General features: G+C 37.2%; 2 protein-coding genes across 3 annotated transcripts in view; one reads left to right on the top strand and one right to left on the bottom strand.

The window, feature by feature from the left end:
- The window catches only part of si:dkey-112e17.1, a gene marked incomplete in the record, with an annotated part of 36,617 nt that extends 36,316 nt beyond the window's left edge, over window positions 1-301 (top strand). Inside the window, 1 exon segment of the mRNA XM_024276377.2 lies at window positions 11-301.
- An 812-nt stretch (window positions 302-1,113) lies between these two features.
- chfr (checkpoint with forkhead and ring finger domains, E3 ubiquitin protein ligase) lies at window positions 1,114-15,895 on the bottom strand. Of its 2 annotated transcripts, none has more exons than XM_024275917.2 (18): window positions 15,740-15,895; window positions 15,108-15,225; window positions 14,423-14,522; window positions 14,125-14,234; window positions 12,637-12,696; window positions 12,362-12,553; window positions 9,052-9,135; window positions 8,786-8,942; window positions 8,553-8,707; window positions 8,304-8,466; window positions 6,507-6,706; window positions 6,146-6,262; window positions 5,924-6,007; window positions 5,545-5,615; window positions 3,843-3,930; window positions 3,655-3,765; window positions 3,491-3,563; window positions 1,114-3,004 (listed from the first exon to the last, which is right to left on the bottom strand). In XM_024275917.2, the coding sequence occupies exons 2-18, from the start codon at window positions 15,205-15,207 to the stop codon at window positions 2,962-2,964; spliced, it is 1,908 nt and encodes a 635-aa protein (XP_024131685.1). In that variant the 5' UTR covers window positions 15,208-15,225; window positions 15,740-15,895; the 3' UTR covers window positions 1,114-2,961. The 2 variants fall into 2 exon arrangements, with proteins under 2 accessions (XP_024131685.1, XP_024131686.1); XM_024275918.2 differs by having other exon boundaries at window positions 3,655-3,762.
- Window positions 15,896-17,209: the final 1,314 nt, after the last annotated feature.

Below are 17,209 nucleotides of genomic sequence, written 5' to 3'. Positions count from 1 at the left end.
AACTTTGTAGCACCTTTTTAACCCCACGTATGAAATAGTTTTTTGATAACAAGTTAATAAAAATATTTTATCAGTTACCCAAAAGTATTATGCCTAGCATAGAGCCTCAGCTGAGTGTGTTCATGGATTATCAAAGGGAAATCTACGTAAGAGTATAAAAAGTACTAATATACACTATTATTGTAGTAAAAACAGAAATAGTGACATTTAAAGTCTTTGTAAATGTTTGTGAAGCTTTAATAAAAAGTTATTCACAATTTGTGTCTCTTTGATGAAACATATTGCAGAATTTGAATATTTATATACACTTTTGTTTTAATGTTTTTACAGATAAAAAGTCCAGTTTCTTACCACTCTTTAACAATTTTAAAAATACACTTTATTTATATAATTTTTAGTCATTTGTTTATAGAATGTAGCTTTTAAATGTTTACAGTAATTGAATTATAATAGTTACTTTGCTTTTTTTACTTTGTGACAGCAGCACATACAAGCTGGAATTCCTACTTAATTCCACTAGATTATAAGGCAAATTTTCTACTGTTAAAAAATGTAAGGATCATAAGTGTTCCTCATGGTTGGAAAAATACCATATGGGTCACTTGGTTGTGATGACACTATCTACTACATTTACTGCATTGAGATGATCAAATATGGAACAGGATGTCTTATTTTGAAGGGATGTCAAGCAAACTTCAGTCAAAAGTTATAAAATATTAACATTTTTAATTGCTGTTTTTTTGTATGTATACGTCTTATGCCAAAAAAGAATATTTATCAAAATAGCAACAACATAAAAACTAAATCTTATTTTTCTTTAGAATGAGGTCAGACTTTGTGGCTCCTTCTGGATTGTAGTCGGTAAGAAATGGAACTGAATGGTTCTTAAAGTGTTGAAGGTTGTGTCTTTTTGATTTAGTCAGTAAACAGATCCTTTTAACTTATGTTTTAGTTTAAAAAGTGTAAATATTAATGACAAAACTTAACTAACCTTGTATTTATTTTAATTGTTTGCATTTTTTCTTCAAAGCCAAAGAGCCACACGAGGCTCAGAAGCTTCAGGTTGCAGAGCCCATGGCTTATAGGTGAAACAATAACACACACAAAAGCAAGTTTCTTTTCACTATAATGTCATTTAATGAATTTACAAGAGTCCACTCTGGCAGAAAGGAGCACTTCTACAATGTATGGAAGGAGATTGAACCTGTTCATTTTTCATTTTTGCTTCTACTCTTTTGCAAAGATGTTTGCTATGATCCAGATTTTAAAAAGCATGAATATAGTGCATTGATGGGCAGCTACTCCTATCCAGGAGGTAGAGTGGTTGTCTTCTAAAAAACAAAAAAATGGAGCATTCTGAGTATATAAATCAGAGTTTGATGGCGTTTCGACCTACAATCCAGAGAGCTGCACTGAGGTAGAACTGAACTGATTATTTTCTCCTGAGCATCTTAGTCTGGACGTTTATAGACGGTCCAGTATACAACAGAACCCCCCACCAATCACTGCAGGGACAAACTCAAAAGTACCTCTAATGACGTCTTCTTCCTGACTGAGATTGTTGGTAGCTTAGAGCTCAGATCTCCAGCAGGGAATCATTCAAACTGGTTCTGCTGCAGGTATCAATGGGAAGAGGAAAAAATAGAATCATCTAAACTCTTTGCTCATATCACAGATTAAATCAGGAGCTCAGGTTGATGACATCAAAGTGCTGATTTTATGATTTTTTCCCCCCAATAAAAGTTGAGCAACACATCTATAATCATAAAAAAAAAAAAAATTCTTCAGCTATTATGAACTCTCAACCTACTTTTTTCATTATACTGGAATTAAACATACATTTGAAATCACAAAATACCTCTTTAAAGGTTGCATACACAGTAATGATCAATTAGAAAGTTAACAGAGTAAAAAAAAGAAGCTAATATGTGCAAAAAACCTTATTTATGAACAATGTAAAAACTTTACTGATTTCTGCTCTTAAATATCAAACTACAAAAACACAATCAAATTAACACCTATTTAAGGCCTTTTAAACTATTTTGTAGAAACTAAATAAGGCAAAAACAGTTAATTTTTGACTGCATCCCTCATTACTTTGCATGTTTGAAGGTAGACGAGAACATTATACAGTTTCCAATACCTGAGATGGAAAATGTAACTCCAGTGAAGAACAAAACAAAAAACAGGTGTAGATGAGGATGTTTGAAAGCAGAGGAAGCTTGAGATGACACATCTGTATATTCAGTTCTCATGGGATAACCGTGCATTACGTTACAGATTAGCCCTTCCTGCTACGTGTCCCTTCTGCACTACGTTCAATCACCTTGGAGATGATTATCCAGAACAAAGCACACAACAGAGGGCCCCCCTCTGCCTTCTCACAGCGATCCCCTTCCCACAGACATGAAATCCCACGCTAACATCACACGGGATTACAGACCTACCCCCCGTACGTGCATGAGGGGCTTTGACATGGCTTTTTTGCCCTGGCCTGGGAACATGATTGTTTTCCCGGTTCAAGGGGGTCAAACTAAAATCTCACACAGACCAAAATCTGTCATAAGATGAGGAGTAAAGGAATTGTTTACACTCTTGTGCCTGGATTTCATCTATTCAACACATTAAAGTACTAAGTTTTATATTAGTTTATCAGGTCTCTTCAGCCAAAGCAAACTAACATATATGATGAAACAGCTTTTCGGGTAGTGGTTGATCATCTGACTGACTTAAACTTATCACCAAACATCAGCTGGTGTCGTTTCCTCTTTAGGATTTAATCCCTCAAGTCTCTCCAAGTCTGGATTTGATCCCACACAGCTCTGATTCAAACCAGTGTCTGTGAGTGGACTCTGATTGTACATTAGAATGATAGCATTCTGAAGAGGACACAGCAGAACAGGGGTGGGGTCAGGCCGGGCCGGGCCGGGCCGGCGTCTCCTGAAGGTGCTGGAAGTGTCTTCAGTTCTTGAAACGCGTCTGCTCACAGATGTGGTTGAAATTCCTGAAATGAGAAACATAAAAAAAAACAAACAAACATATGAATCAGTTTTTTCAAAAGCAGAAAGCATGACCTCAAACTCTGCAAGGACCTTCTAAAGGGAGACGAAGTTTGTGAAAATACTCCTCCTAGTGGTCAAACCAGGAATAACAGACAAGCTCAACAATAAACAATGATTTGGAAAAAGTCAGAAATTATTGCTTTTATTGGTAGATTAGGATTCTTTTTTTAAATAATTTTATTAATATGTTAACTTTCCAAAAAACAGTAATTATTTTAGATTTTTTTTTAATTAAATTTTTATTTATTTATATAAAAAATTGCATTAAAGATATCCTTGTGGAACAGTGAGGTTAGTTCTAAAAGTCCTTAAAATACTATTAAAACACAAAAACTAATTCATTTATTTATTTTTAATAAAGGGCATTAAAAAATAGGATTCCTGAATATAACAGAGATGTTTTGAATATTTCGATGTTTAAGACTTACGTGGCGTGATGGGCCTTGACCTGCGTGCGACAGTTGCGCCCCCAATAACAGTCAGGACGAGACGTTACAGCAGCTGAGAATATAAACAAACTGTTACCAGAAGGCAGTAAAAACAAAAGCGTCTGGATGACAAAGCTGGCGGGACGTGGGCAGAGCGTTCGGACCTGGCAGCTCAGACGCTGGGATGTTCTGCCGGTACTTGTAGGCCAGCTCCCTGAAGGCTCGCAGGCCGCAGCAGAGGCACAGGATGGAGCTGGCAGAAACGCCACTATCTGCTGGTCAAAAAAAGGACTGAATGTTTGTGCTCTTGTTGAAGAAGCCCTGAGTGAATTCAGCATACGTTTGTGCTCACCTGTCAGAGAAAAGCGTCCCTCTTGTAAGCCTTCCAAAGACTCCCGGAGCAGATCTTTCCATGACTTCCCCTTGGATGAAAGGTAGTTCTGCAGAAACAAGCAGCTCTACATGTAGATATGCTGTTTTTCTACATTCAAAAAGCATTCCCTGAGTAGAGATTATTTTAGAGTGTTTTGTTTGAAGCAGACAGAGGCGTTTTGGCAGTGGGATCAGTAATAGAAGTGCAGATGCTTTCTGACAATCACATCTGAGACGTTCAGCAGAACGAGCCAACAATCCAACTCTTTGGATCTCAGAGGAGAGCAGAGCCTCTGATGAGAGGACATTAGAGGCAGAGGAGCTTCCAAAAATAAAAGCTTGTGGATGGATTTCAATCTGCAACACAGTTTTACAGACCTTATAAAGTAAAATCAGCACCTTTTGTAGGAAAGTAGTACATTTAACCTATAAAGCAACTTGAGCCATTTACTCAATTAGTCGACTATTAAAATAGTCGACGACTAATTTAATAGTCGATTAGTCATTACTTTATATTATATGGAGTCAGAGTGTAGTAAAGTTGAACAAAGTTGCACTTTTTTCATTATTTAAATGAGTGAGACTAAAACTTGATCTTTTATGAAAAACAGTTCCTTGTTTCAGATGCCGACCTTATTAGAGAGATAAGGAATACACTTTCCATCAAACTCATTTTGACAGTTGACCTTTGACCCTAAATACCCTTCATATATATAAAATTGATATTAAATTGTTACGTCATCTTGAGGGGCGGGGCACCTGTCAAAGCGAGCTTGATGATGGTGAAGGGTCAAAGGTCATCTGTCAAAATGAGTTTGACAGTTTGACATATTTCTTATCTCTCTTATTTGATTTAACCTTGTTTTAATACCAGAAACTAACAAAGGACAGAGTCTGTGTGGTTCATTAAAAGTTTAATAGACTATCATCTTTATTGTCTTCATTTTTAGTTAGTTTAAAGCTAATGATGGTTAAGATGTGTGCTTTACATCCACTTTGTGCGTAACCCGATTAGTCGACGAATCTGTAAAAATAATCGGTGATTAATCGACTAATAAATAATCGTTTTGGCAGCACTACTTACAACTGATGTCACTTCAGACAAAACACATTAAAACCCACTCCAATAAAAACTATGTTTTTTTTTATTTTTTCTTGTAGCATTTTTGTTTTTTAATTTAAAGAAAATGAATCTTAAAATTGAGTATTTTTTAGTCAAATTATTGTGATTTAGTTGCAGACAAAATAATATTGTTTGAAAACCATCAAATTTGCCCTGTTCTGCAACAGGGAGGGGAAGAGGGGGCGGGGTAGTTCCACACCTTCAGTCCCGCCCACAACTTGGACGTATATTTCTAATGAACTCCTGCCGCTCTGCAGAAACTATGTCCTTTATATTTTGCTTTAAAATGGCATAATTTTAAAATAAGACCACTGGAAACACTTTAACAACAGATCTGAAGATGATCAGACTGAATGAGGGAGTCTTTAAATTCCCATGAGCCTTTGCAGTTTTTGAGTTCACTGTGAAAGTATTCTGGCTAGCAGATACAGAACAAAATCCTGTGCGTTTGGTGAGAAAACAGACAACTGATTTTAAAAAAGAAAATCAAATAATTAGTCAATCACTGATGAGCAAAACATTTTTTTAAATGAGCATATAAAACAAAAAAGGGCCTTACCTTTAGGACATCTGACTCATATGTGTTGTTGTTCAGCACGCCGTCCAGACACTTGTCATTGAGATTGATCTCTAACAAAAACATTATCCAAATTAAAACATAAAAACACATTTTAAGATCAATTAACATTCAAATCGTCTTTACAAAGATGTATTTGAGCTGCTTAATTGTTATAGTTAAAGCTCAACTACAATATATTTACGTGGTCTTTAAGTATCAGTACAAAAAAATCTTTGCTTTCATGTCGTGTGTGATTCTATGCAAGTTATCTTAAAATATGCAGAAAATGTAAAAAAAAAAATCCTAAAAGCAGAAATCCTTCCATCTGAAGTTCTTTTTTATTCATACAAGGAGTGTTTTAGCAGAAACGGATGCATACCGCTGAAACGGGACAGGCAGCCTTGACATCCGATCCTCTGGCAACCCCAATACATGTGACAGAAAGGGAGCTTGCACAGCATACCTGCACGAACCATAACAATTCTGATGATTAAGTATTCAAATACCCATACACAGTTTCAGTCAAACTCAGGTGTGTGGGTATATTTAGGCAGACATATATTACAGACCGACGCTGAATTTGTTCATCAGACCAACTCACATTGTTGAGCAAAGGCCGGCTGACTGCTGAGCTCTGCCTGTCTGTCCGGCATCGGCTGCAGGCAGCAGGTGCAGATGACATGGTGGCCCTGCGGGGGGCAGCAGTACATCTGGGAAGCTGTCAGGAGGAGAAACACAAATTAATTCAATCGATTTAAAATTAAAAAAAAAAAAAAAAACGAACCTGTAGGAGTCAAAAAGTAGCTTCTTTGCACTTTTTCTATATTTCAACCTTTAAATTTGTTAAATGTGTGACACTTGGGTGAAAGGTTTTCTAAGCAGCTGCTCACCTGCTCAGAGGATTGTTGTTCCTGAACTTTTAGAGTTTTTCTCAACATTCAAAGCATGAATAGAGGAATAACCTGATGTGGTGTCAGAGGATGTTGAGGGCTGTTCTCCTGTCTGCTTTGCTGCATCCTCTTCACCTGCGGGTCTGGCTGATGGTAGAGCAGCCGGTAGTGTCGGCAGACCGGCAAGCCAACAGTTTGAACTGGTGGTGAACAGCACTTGGCTCATGTAGTTCCTGTAGCCGGGACACTGTCTGCACATCACTAGAGACTGGCTGAGCACACAAACACATGCAGAAAGGTACATTCTGTTACTTTATTTTCATTTCATTAACATGAACCATATACAACAATCTTAAAAAAAATACATAAAAGCTAACTTTAAGAGATTTTGAAAAGAGAATACTTTTTTTCTACAACAACCGTTACCTCCAGCTTAGTAATGAGTTACAAACGTCTCCTGTTCAGTACTCAAAACATTTATAGCATTTATATATTAACAAAAAGAATAACCTCTTTCTAAGAATTATATTAAAAGCTATGCTATCAGTTTAGTAAATATATATGAATCACACATATTGAAGGTGAAACAGAAAATGAACTTCATTAGCTATTAAATCTCTGTCTAGACATTTGTAAAGGGAGCAGCTCTACATTATGCAACAATTTAGCCTAAATCCTCCTCAAGTCAGTGAAGCAGCATCTAATGCAAACCAACTCTGGTCGGCTAATCTGTGAAGAAAGAGAAGCAAATGTTAGAAACTTGGTGAATAGGAGTGTTTGCAACTTCTTAAAGTCTGATCACGTTTTGATTTATTTTAAGTGCTTCTAGAGATTTTTTTAATTTAAAAAAAAATCTGTTTTCTAGAACATAGTTTCAGCAGAGCAGCAGGAGTTCATTATAAATTAATGGATGGTATGGAGCGACCAGTGTCCCCTTTCACTCCCCATTGCTGAGAGCTCTCTGTTTACACTGTCTCCAATCTGGAGCTATCCAGCTGTACAATCTTGAGCCAGACGTCAGCTCAGACGATGAAAACAAAGACGTTCATAGATTTAGTAGTCTACAAGTGAATGGAGAGCTTGTGGCTCATCCAGTCACGTCACAAGTACAAACTTTTTTCAAATGAATTTTTTCATCAATGATTTGATTAAAGAAATACTCAGAAAAGTAATTTTGATATATTTTTTTTATATATATGTCTTCCAACATCATAAAAAATCCCACAAGAACATGTTAAAAACACGATTTTCCTCAGAGTGGGTCTTTAAAAATCACATAGATCCCTAACAAAAGATTCAGAAGGGTAACCAAACACTAAATAAACTTTTTTTTGTCTGTTGACCTCTATAAATGGGGTTTTAAAAGTGCTGTCTGTTGGTTTTTGACATATTTTCAAGCATTTTAAATAAACTTGTTTAATTCCTGAAATTATAGACTAAAACCGTTTGTGTGCTGCCCCCTACAGGTTGAAAGGAGGTATTGCAGTTGAATTTTGTGATTGGTCAACTGGTGTAGGTCCTGTGTCATCATGCCCTGCAGCTCCAGTATAAAAGCCCCGCCCATTTTTGATTCTGTGACAGTAGGTTGATATCGAGTTAGCTTTAGCTTGTAGGTGTTTTGCCTTTAGGGGTCAAAAATCTACTGGCTTGCAAAACTTTCCGGTGGACTACGCGAACCATTATCTTTCCATTATTGTAACAAATAAACATGAACACAAATGTGATGTAAAAAAAAATCCTAAGCCCTTTTGTATTTTACAAATCTGGGCCGAGAGTGGAGTCAGCCTTCCTGTTGTGTTACCCTTTAAGGCAAAAATGGAGAAGGACAAATAAAGTCAGTTAGCATGTAGGCTGAGGCAGTTCTCTTACCTCGTGTCTGAGGAGTCGCTGTCATTGTCAGAGGATTCAAAAAGGTAGTCGGAGCTGCCCTCCTCATCGGAGAACGAACGCTCCACTCTCGGCTGTAACATATCCTGAGTTATCTTGTTTCTGCTGTCCATGCTCTTTAGGTCCTCCTCACTGCGACACTTTTCTGCCAAAAAAAAAAAGGAAAAAGTCACAACTTTCCTTGTAAATCAATAAATAAATGCTGCTAGGCTCATCTTTAAATGTGCAAACCTGGATGCTGTGTGAGGTACGCCTCCACCAGGTTATTGAGGAAGTGGTTTTTGCAGATCCTCTCTACAGGACAGCGGCAGGTCGGGCACAGAGAGGAGCGCTCCATCCAGCCCGAGTAGCAGGCGCCGCAGAAGACGTGCATGCACGGCTGCAGGCTGAAGCAAACATATTATAGAAAAGTGCTAGGCCTGCAGACAGGAGAACGCTGGAACCACAGGTACCTCAGATCTCACCTGATGCAGTCGTGCAGCAGGTCCTGGCATATGACACAAGTCAAAGACTCCTCCATCTTATCCGTCTTAGCTCCTTTCACTGCTGGTTTGGAGGAGTCTTCCTCAGCAGACACTGCAGTGCAGGTGCTGAGCGGCAAACCTGATCCACACTCTTTATCTGAAATTTAAAAACAGCATATTAAAACACATTTAACAGCTAATAGAAAAATAGAGTTTTTAATAAAGCTAAAATAGGACTAAAGATGAATCAAAGACTAATAACTGACCGTCAGACATTTTCCTCCTCTTAGATTCGGGTTCTTGATGGTCTGTGTCGTGCTTCTGTGCTGGAGCTGCATGTTTAGATTGGTCTGGTGGAATAAATAAAATAAAAACAAATATAAATAGTTAAAAAAATTGAAAACCTTAATACATTCATTCATCTTCCTGACCGCTTCTTCCCTTTCGGGGTTGCGGGGGTGCCGGAGCCTATCCTGGCTACAGATGGGCGAAGGCGGGGTTCACCCTGGACAGGTCGCCAGTCTGTCGCAGGGCCTCAATCACACCCATTCACTCTCACTCCCACACCTAGGGGCAATTTAGAGTCTAAACTTTGCAGTAAAGACATAGATTTGATGACAAGTGTCAAACTTCCAGACAAACAATATTTTCTATTTTGATTTTGGAAAGAAGAAGCCATAAACAGAATCAGAAAAAAATCCTTTACATAAACTAAAGTTTAAGACCATAAAAAGACCTTTGTTTTTTAGAAAAACTGTCTTAATTTTTTTTTTGCAAGAAAAATTATTTTATCAAGAAAGTTTTTCGATAGAAAAATAATTGTTGTGTAAGAAAACGTGTCTTAGTGACGAGAAATTTTAGTCTTAAGATTTTGCTTATTTAAGGATACAATTTCAAAATAAAAAAATATTGACTTATTTTAGGGGGACTATTTTAACCCAAAAAGTTACCTGAAATTAATCTAATTTAATAATAATATTCTTTTAGACAATGACATAATTAATGCAATCATAAAAATATATGGTTCACATACAGTTGTTGTAAAAAAATCCACAGTTCAATAAGTGAAATGGAACATTATAAATAAATCATTTTAAGTAACAAATCATTATTAAAAACCCTTAAACACCTGAGGCATCGTCAGTGAAGCTTAAACACATAATCTTTAACTTGTGGTAACTTTTCAACCATTAACACGATCTACGTCATTCCAGCAGATTCTGAAGGAGAAAAGCGGCTTGAGACGCTTTTCTCCTTCAGAATTTAGTTAATGGTTGAAAAGTTACAGTAAAGCAAAGAACATAAACGCTGAAGTTCTGGTGTTAAAGGGTTAATAACAATTTCCTCAATGGAAAGTTTAATTTTATCCTAGCAAATGACAACATTTTCAAATTAAAATGTCCACATTTCTCAAAAACAAAGCCTCACAGGACTGAATTGTTTGTATTTCTAATCTACAGCTATGACCTGAATCTAAAAGGCTGTAGTGCTTAATGAAGCGTCTGAATGTGAAGATGCAAATGCCGACCCAAACACGCTGTGTTTTTGTGCTGCTCTGCCTGCAGAAAGACAGAAGCTGTCCAAACGTCATCATGGGTGAGAGGCGGAACGCGGTCGATCGCGTCTGTTAGCGAGCGCAAACTGAACCTGACATTTGAGAGAATCTCTCTGTCTTTTGTGGTTTGCTGCTTGACCTGCAGAAACCGACAGAGGAAACAACAGAGACCGGATCCATGGCAGCTCGCAGGATGGTTACAAGTCTCCTCTTCTGTCAGTCCCTGAAGGGGATTGTTGGAACAAACATACAGTCGAAGGACTCCAGTATTGCTTACATATCAGTAGCTGTGTTTCCATGAGCAAAACTTTATCAAAATTATAATAATGTCGAAAAAACACTTTCACAATTACACTGTTTCCATTAAATCATGATTATACAAATAGACACAAACCTACTCACGCGATAAGTCATTCAAAACTAAGTGACAGAACTCCCTGCTAATAGTTGCCTAACCAACCTAAAGAAAACAAATAAATAAAAAGCCTGCAAACCAAGACTACCAAGATCCAACCATAAACTAAAATAACAAAACCCAGCAGTGTAAGACTGCTGGAGACAAATAGGGTAAAACAACAAAAAGAACAGGTAATGTATGCAAATCCAAATTTCTTAAAGGCTAAAGTAAGACTATGTGGCTCCTTCTGGGATTTGATCAGTAGAAGATGAGTCCAAATGGCTCTTTTACTGTTAAAAGTTTCTGACCCCTGAGCTAGATCATTGACAGTCTATATATTTCACTGAGCCAGACACAGACTCATGTGAGAAGCCTGTTCAGCGGTATAAAAAATAAACGTTCTCACAAGTAAGCAGTTTGATCCTTTTACTGTTGGATAGCACAACAAAATATATTAAAAATTCTGCCACGGCACTAGCACTTATTGACATCTATCAAAGGAAAAGTTGGCATTTCATTCAGACCATGGAACGCCAAACTACGTCGGGAAATCCCAGTTGGGAATTTTACAGAAGAGCTGTGAATAATTCCACAACTTTTGATGAGCACTGATGCTCTGGGACTACTTATGGCGCCCGCTGTGCAGGGCTCAGGACAGCCAGTTCTTACCAAGAAGGGCATTTAATTACAAAAAAAGTGTTTCTATTGCAGTTTTGCAAAAAATGTCCATTTCAGTACAAAAAAACACCTCCTCCAAGCGCAAAAACATTTTAGATACATGAGTTTTTTTTTTTAATTGTGCCGTTTCCATTAAGCAAATTTAATATTGCAAATCCAATTTGCACAATTTCATCGTTAATGGAAACGCAGCTAACGCTGGGCCATCAGAGCCTGCAAAACCATCTGTGTTAGCCCAAACTTAAGGTCGCATTAGCTCTCATGCACCTAAGTGTTTGAAATCTGTTCTCTGCATTTGACCCATGCTCTGGCATGGCAGAGAGCTGCAGACAGCTGCAGATACAGACTCAGGAACCATTTGGGGCTTTAACCCCCCAATCCAACCCCTTAATGCTGAGTGTCGAGCAGGGCGTCCCAGTTTTAGTCTTTGGTCTGGCTAGACCTGGATTTGAACGTTGACCTCCCAGTCTCAGGGTGGACACTCTACCACTGAGCCCACTGAGCTTTCTTAGTTAAGTGTATTCAGGTTTTTTTTAAAATATCCAAATAAAATGTGGTCATCGTCTGTTCTCTTCTTATCGTATGATTACCTCTTGGTTTGTTACTAACAATGGTAAACATTTGTTTTAATCCAATCAGATTCCAGCTAGCTTGTGTTGTATAAAACCTTCAGAACAGATAAAACAGCCGTGTGCTGCAACACTAGAGGCAGACAGCTGCAATGCCCCATCGGATCGAGTCTGACACCAAGGCCAGCTGGAAGGCTTAACGCTCATGTCAGCTCCCTCAGTAGGAGGAAGTACAGGAGTTTACGTTTGAAATCAAAGTTTCTATAGCAGCAGGTGTGTGAAAACACATACGCAAACATGTTGTGTGAATAAAAAATATTTTTTGCGTCTGCACGGAGGATCACCAGTCTCAAAAAGCATGTTGGTGGAGAATCTACCTGAAGATGTTGTGGTCACTGTGGTGCCAGAAGCATACGGGTTCTCAATGCAGAAATGGGAAGCAGAAGTTGAAGGTTTTGGCTCCTCTTGGGCTAAATCTCTGGGTGTCTTTGTGAGGATGAGCGGCTCCACGGAGAGAAGCATTTCCGACTCTGGAACAGCTGAGTAACTCTGGGCTGACCTCTCCATATCTAGAGTTTGGAGACAGGATGGAATGTAAAGAAAAAAAAAAAGGGTTGGAAAACCTTTTTGTGAAGAATCAGTGAGAACTTACCATAGCTGTGCGGCGACTCGCCCTGTTCCATCTTGATAGAGTGGTAAACATAAGCAACATCTATAGAGAGAGAAGAAAAAAACTTCGTTTTGCAACTTTTTACATATTCATAAACCATGTGATTAATTTTTTTGCCTTTTTTTGTTTTAAAATATAATCAGATCTTAATCTAGGATAAATTGTAAGTATGTAGGAACATGTTGTTCCTAACGATATACAAGAAATAAACTTTTATTCGGGTCTTAATTGAGAACCACCACTAAAATAATAAATGTATTGGAAGGACAAGGTGAACCCCAAAGTTAATGACCCCCCAAAAAAGAAAACTGGAGTCAGATGTGAACATATCTAGAGTGTGGTCCAGAGAACAAACTTTGAGGAGTTGATGGGAGCAACTTTTAACTGGTAGAAACCATTAAAACTCAGCTCAAAAGGACAAACTGCAAGCTATGCTTCACGACAAAGATCATCTACGATTCCAAAAGATAAATTCACAATGCGTTAAAAAGGCTAAAAAAGTTTAAAAAGGTCTTTCAAACATGTTGGAAATCCACCAGTTTGTCATTGGAAAAAACTATGTGGGAATGGGAATACTTTGGCTACAAAACCAAGCAGCAGGCACCCAGTACAACTGCTCATAAAATGTAGATAAAGACTTATCAATAACCACAATTGGAGAACATCTGCGTTCCAGAGTTTAAAACACTAAGAAATTAGAGTCAGTGTGGCAGGAGCGCATAAAAGAAACCACAGACACTAAAAAGCTTTGCAAACTGAACACCTGCAGTTTACGGTGCAACAAAAATGAAGAGATTGGAGCTATCCAGGCGTACAGTTTTAATCCAGATGCCACCTCGGACGAGGAAAACAAAGACGTTCATGTGGATGCATCAGAACGGAGCTTGGGTCCTGCCTATTGTAGTTTCAAAATAATGACTGCAAGCTTTTTGTCTGCTCCTGATTCACAACAATTTTAATAAAAAAATACTAAAATATGTAGTTTTAATCTTAATTTCCTTTATAAATCTGTTCTCCATTGTGACAAAAATGTCATAAGAACATGTTAAAAACACAAAACACCCAGTTTTTAAAAATGGAACCAGAAAAAGCTGCCATTCGCCAGCCTGACTGAGATCAAAGCAGCTAAGTTTGGCGATCTGTCACAATATTGTGCTTACAGTTGTGTTAAATGCTAGAAAGATTAACAACAGAATAATTAAGAAATGTCTACCTGGTCGTCTTTATTCCAGTATTTTCCAGTAGCCAGGGGAAACAACCCCAGTCAGGTCAAATCTCACGATTGATATTTTGCTTCCTTCCCTCTTAGACTTGTTAGATAAAGTTATTACAATTTATCTCCACAGGATTAATAGCACAAATCACTGAGGCGTGACAAAAATGTAATTTAAAGACTTCTAAGGGCAAATTCAATTCGGTCTGGACCATAAATAAAAAAGTGCATCTTTAAGTATTGAAGGCAGGACTCACTTTGTTGTGGTTCACTCTTCCTGTACACAAAGTAGATGACGTCTCCATTTTGCAGCGGGTGAGTTTGTCCCTTAATCAGTTTGGACATGTTGATCACTGTGCCGTTTGTGCTGCAGACACAAAAACGTTCAGAAGAGGTTTGGTATAAAATAAAGGTGCCCTTTTCTAATTCAAAAATTAATTTTGATCAGTTATTTAAGGAGTTTTTTTCATTTACATAATTTGCACACAAATAAATTCCTTAACGCTTTAAGAAAAAAAGTACAGGATGTTACAAATACTGCAGCTGTTACACTACCTTGTGTCTTCAATCCATGCCAGCTCTGAGATTTGATCTTTTACTATCTTGCAGTGTTCCCCTGAGACAAGTTTATTAGCCGGAAACGACAGATAACATCCTGGCAAGAAATGGAAAATTAAAAAAAGTAAAGCAGCTTATAAAAACACAGAGAAGACCTTTAAGGAAGGAGGAAGTAGAACAGGGAAGATGCAATTGATTTTCTTGGCCTTTAAAGTCAGAAGAAATTCTATGGAAACATAACATTAAAGAAAATCTTGAGACTAAAAGAAGATATACCTGCAACCAAGTTGCCATGACGACCTCAACTAAGTGATTATCCAGACCATTGCTAAAGCGTGGACCCCCAAAAGCTTATATATAACCCTAACCTTTTCTCCAAGACAAACCTATACAAAAAATCTACTTAATATTCTACACACATGGTGTCAATGGACGTCTTTTGTTCTGGTCACAAGAGGCTGTCTAAGTTTGGGGGGACTAAAGAAGGCTTTGTGTTTTCATGGGGGGTTGTATAGACTCCAGACACTGACAGCAATGTCTGCACCGCCGCTGACGGGACGTCTTTGCCTCACAATGTTTCACCAAACCGGTTTCAAAAAAGGACATTTGACTTTTTTTTTTTCTTTTTTCATCTCTTCATTTTTTGAGTTGTCGCTCACAAAAAATTAAGAAAGAGATTTACCCTTTTTCCTGCCAACTGTGCATTCTCTGCTGAAAAGAAGAACCGTTTCACTTGAGTCCACTTTGACCAGCTTCCCCCACGGTCTTCCTCCTCTGTCCATGTCTGGTCAGTCCCTCACCTGAGAAAACAAGCACAGAAATGAAAGGGATTAATTAGAGATTAAATAGTAATAGTAAAGACAGTCACTTTATCAGTCAATATTCCGAAACAAAATGTAACTTTTTTTACCCAATACTAATTAAACTGACATTTTTTCTAAGTACATGATTAGGGAAGATCATTACTTTTTAAAATAACAATAAATAATAATAATAATAATAATAATAATAATAATAATAATAACTTTAAGCAGTCGGTTTAAACAACAATTTCAATGAAAAGCTCTATTTAACTAACTTAACTACCCGAAAAAACACAAAAGTATGTTTTTTTCTCTATTAAGTCGACATTCAAAACGCAATAAAGCATCAAACCACAAACGAAAACTCTCAGCTTCGGTCAACAACTCAATGCTAACACGGATGCTACCATTAGCATGAGCCTCCAGGAAAGAAAAAAACTCGCGAGAAAACTACATTTCTCAACACTTCTATGACTTTACGTTTCACTTATGTCTCACTGCGTTTGTTTACCTCTACACACAGCGTGTGTTGTCACCGTAGTCCAGCATAAAACGGCGTATTGCCCTCATGTTCGAGTTAGCTCTGGGGACAAAAACACTTCCTGCCGACAGTTGATGGCGTCATCAGCTGACGGGGGCGGGGCCACGGGGCAGCAGGGAGCAGACCACAGCTCTGGGAGGGAAAAAAAAATCAAAATATCTTTAAGAAAGAGGGAAAAAATGGGATATTAATGTATCAGTAAAACATTTTAAAATATTAATTTGATACAAATATAAGATGGAGGCAATTTCGCTTCTACAAATCACATAATCATATGTATTTTGTTATAATAAAAGAGAGGTCAATTAAGATGGCAAAAATTAATAGTTTTGAGACTAAAATCTATAGATTTGAAAATAAAAAAATTGAGTGTGAAAAAAAGATTTGAAACTGGAAAAAAAGTTCTGAAATTGAAATTTTGAATTTTTAAAACCCAACAAAAAGAACATTTGAAGCTAAAAATAATTAATTTTTTTTAGAATAGGAAAAAAGTCTCAGACATTTTCAATTTTTTGGGCCGAACACCAATATTTTTTTCAATTAGTTTTATTGGGGTTTCAAATAATATTGGCCCTAATTTAGCTCCATACTCGAGCCTCAGGTTGCAGACCCCTGCTCTAAACAGGCCGTACTGCAAATATACTGTGCACAGAAAACCGTCTGATATGGGTTTAGAATCAGTGCTTAGTTTTAGAGTTCAGTGATGGACTTCATTCATAGTAAACAATGTGTAGAATCACAATTCATGAAAATCAAGAATGATGGAACACTATGTTGCGACCTTTTTATGTCATCAACATTGCAACACTTTTCAGTTTCACTTTTCCCTGTTCTTCTGACTCTGTCATGCATTTTTGTTCACTCTCCATGAGCAAACGTCTCCAATTGTCTCAAATATTAAAGTTGCACAAATCCTGTTTCTGATCCTGAAATGCTCAATAGAAATTAGATTGGTACTTCTGCCAGTTTAGTTATAATGGTCCAATTTATGGCTTTTAGTCATTCTCTGTGTTTTTAGCTGTTTGTGTTTTGGGTCACCACCCATGACCTAAAACTCAGAACAGGGCTTCTGTTTCCTTCAGAATGTCTCAAATATCTTGAAATCCTATTGATTTCTACACAAGTTAAAGATGCATATTGAGTCCACTCCATTAAAGAACTGACAGAAATTTAAAATCTTCTGTAATTAAGATAAAATATTTTAACCCTTATGGTATAATCCACCAAACAAATATTGCAATGTTAGTTTTGCATTTTTCTTTGAGGAGGTAGACTTATTAATACTATTAATATAACATTTTGGGTGATTTGGTTAGTTTTTGCTCACAACAATGTTAGTCTAAAATGCAAAAATGTTGACATGAGTATTCAGAAAAAAACATCTTATTTACCCACTGTCTCAAATTTGATCCACACATTTTTAACATAGTGTCATTATTT

This window comes from Oryzias melastigma, linkage group LG9 (genome assembly GCF_002922805.2).
Source record: "Oryzias melastigma strain HK-1 linkage group LG9, ASM292280v2, whole genome shotgun sequence".
In the NCBI taxonomy this organism is placed as follows: domain Eukaryota; kingdom Metazoa; phylum Chordata; class Actinopteri; order Beloniformes; family Adrianichthyidae; genus Oryzias; species Oryzias melastigma.
Note: the sequence above shows the minus strand (reverse complement) of the source record. Positions and strands in the feature narration are given on the sequence as shown.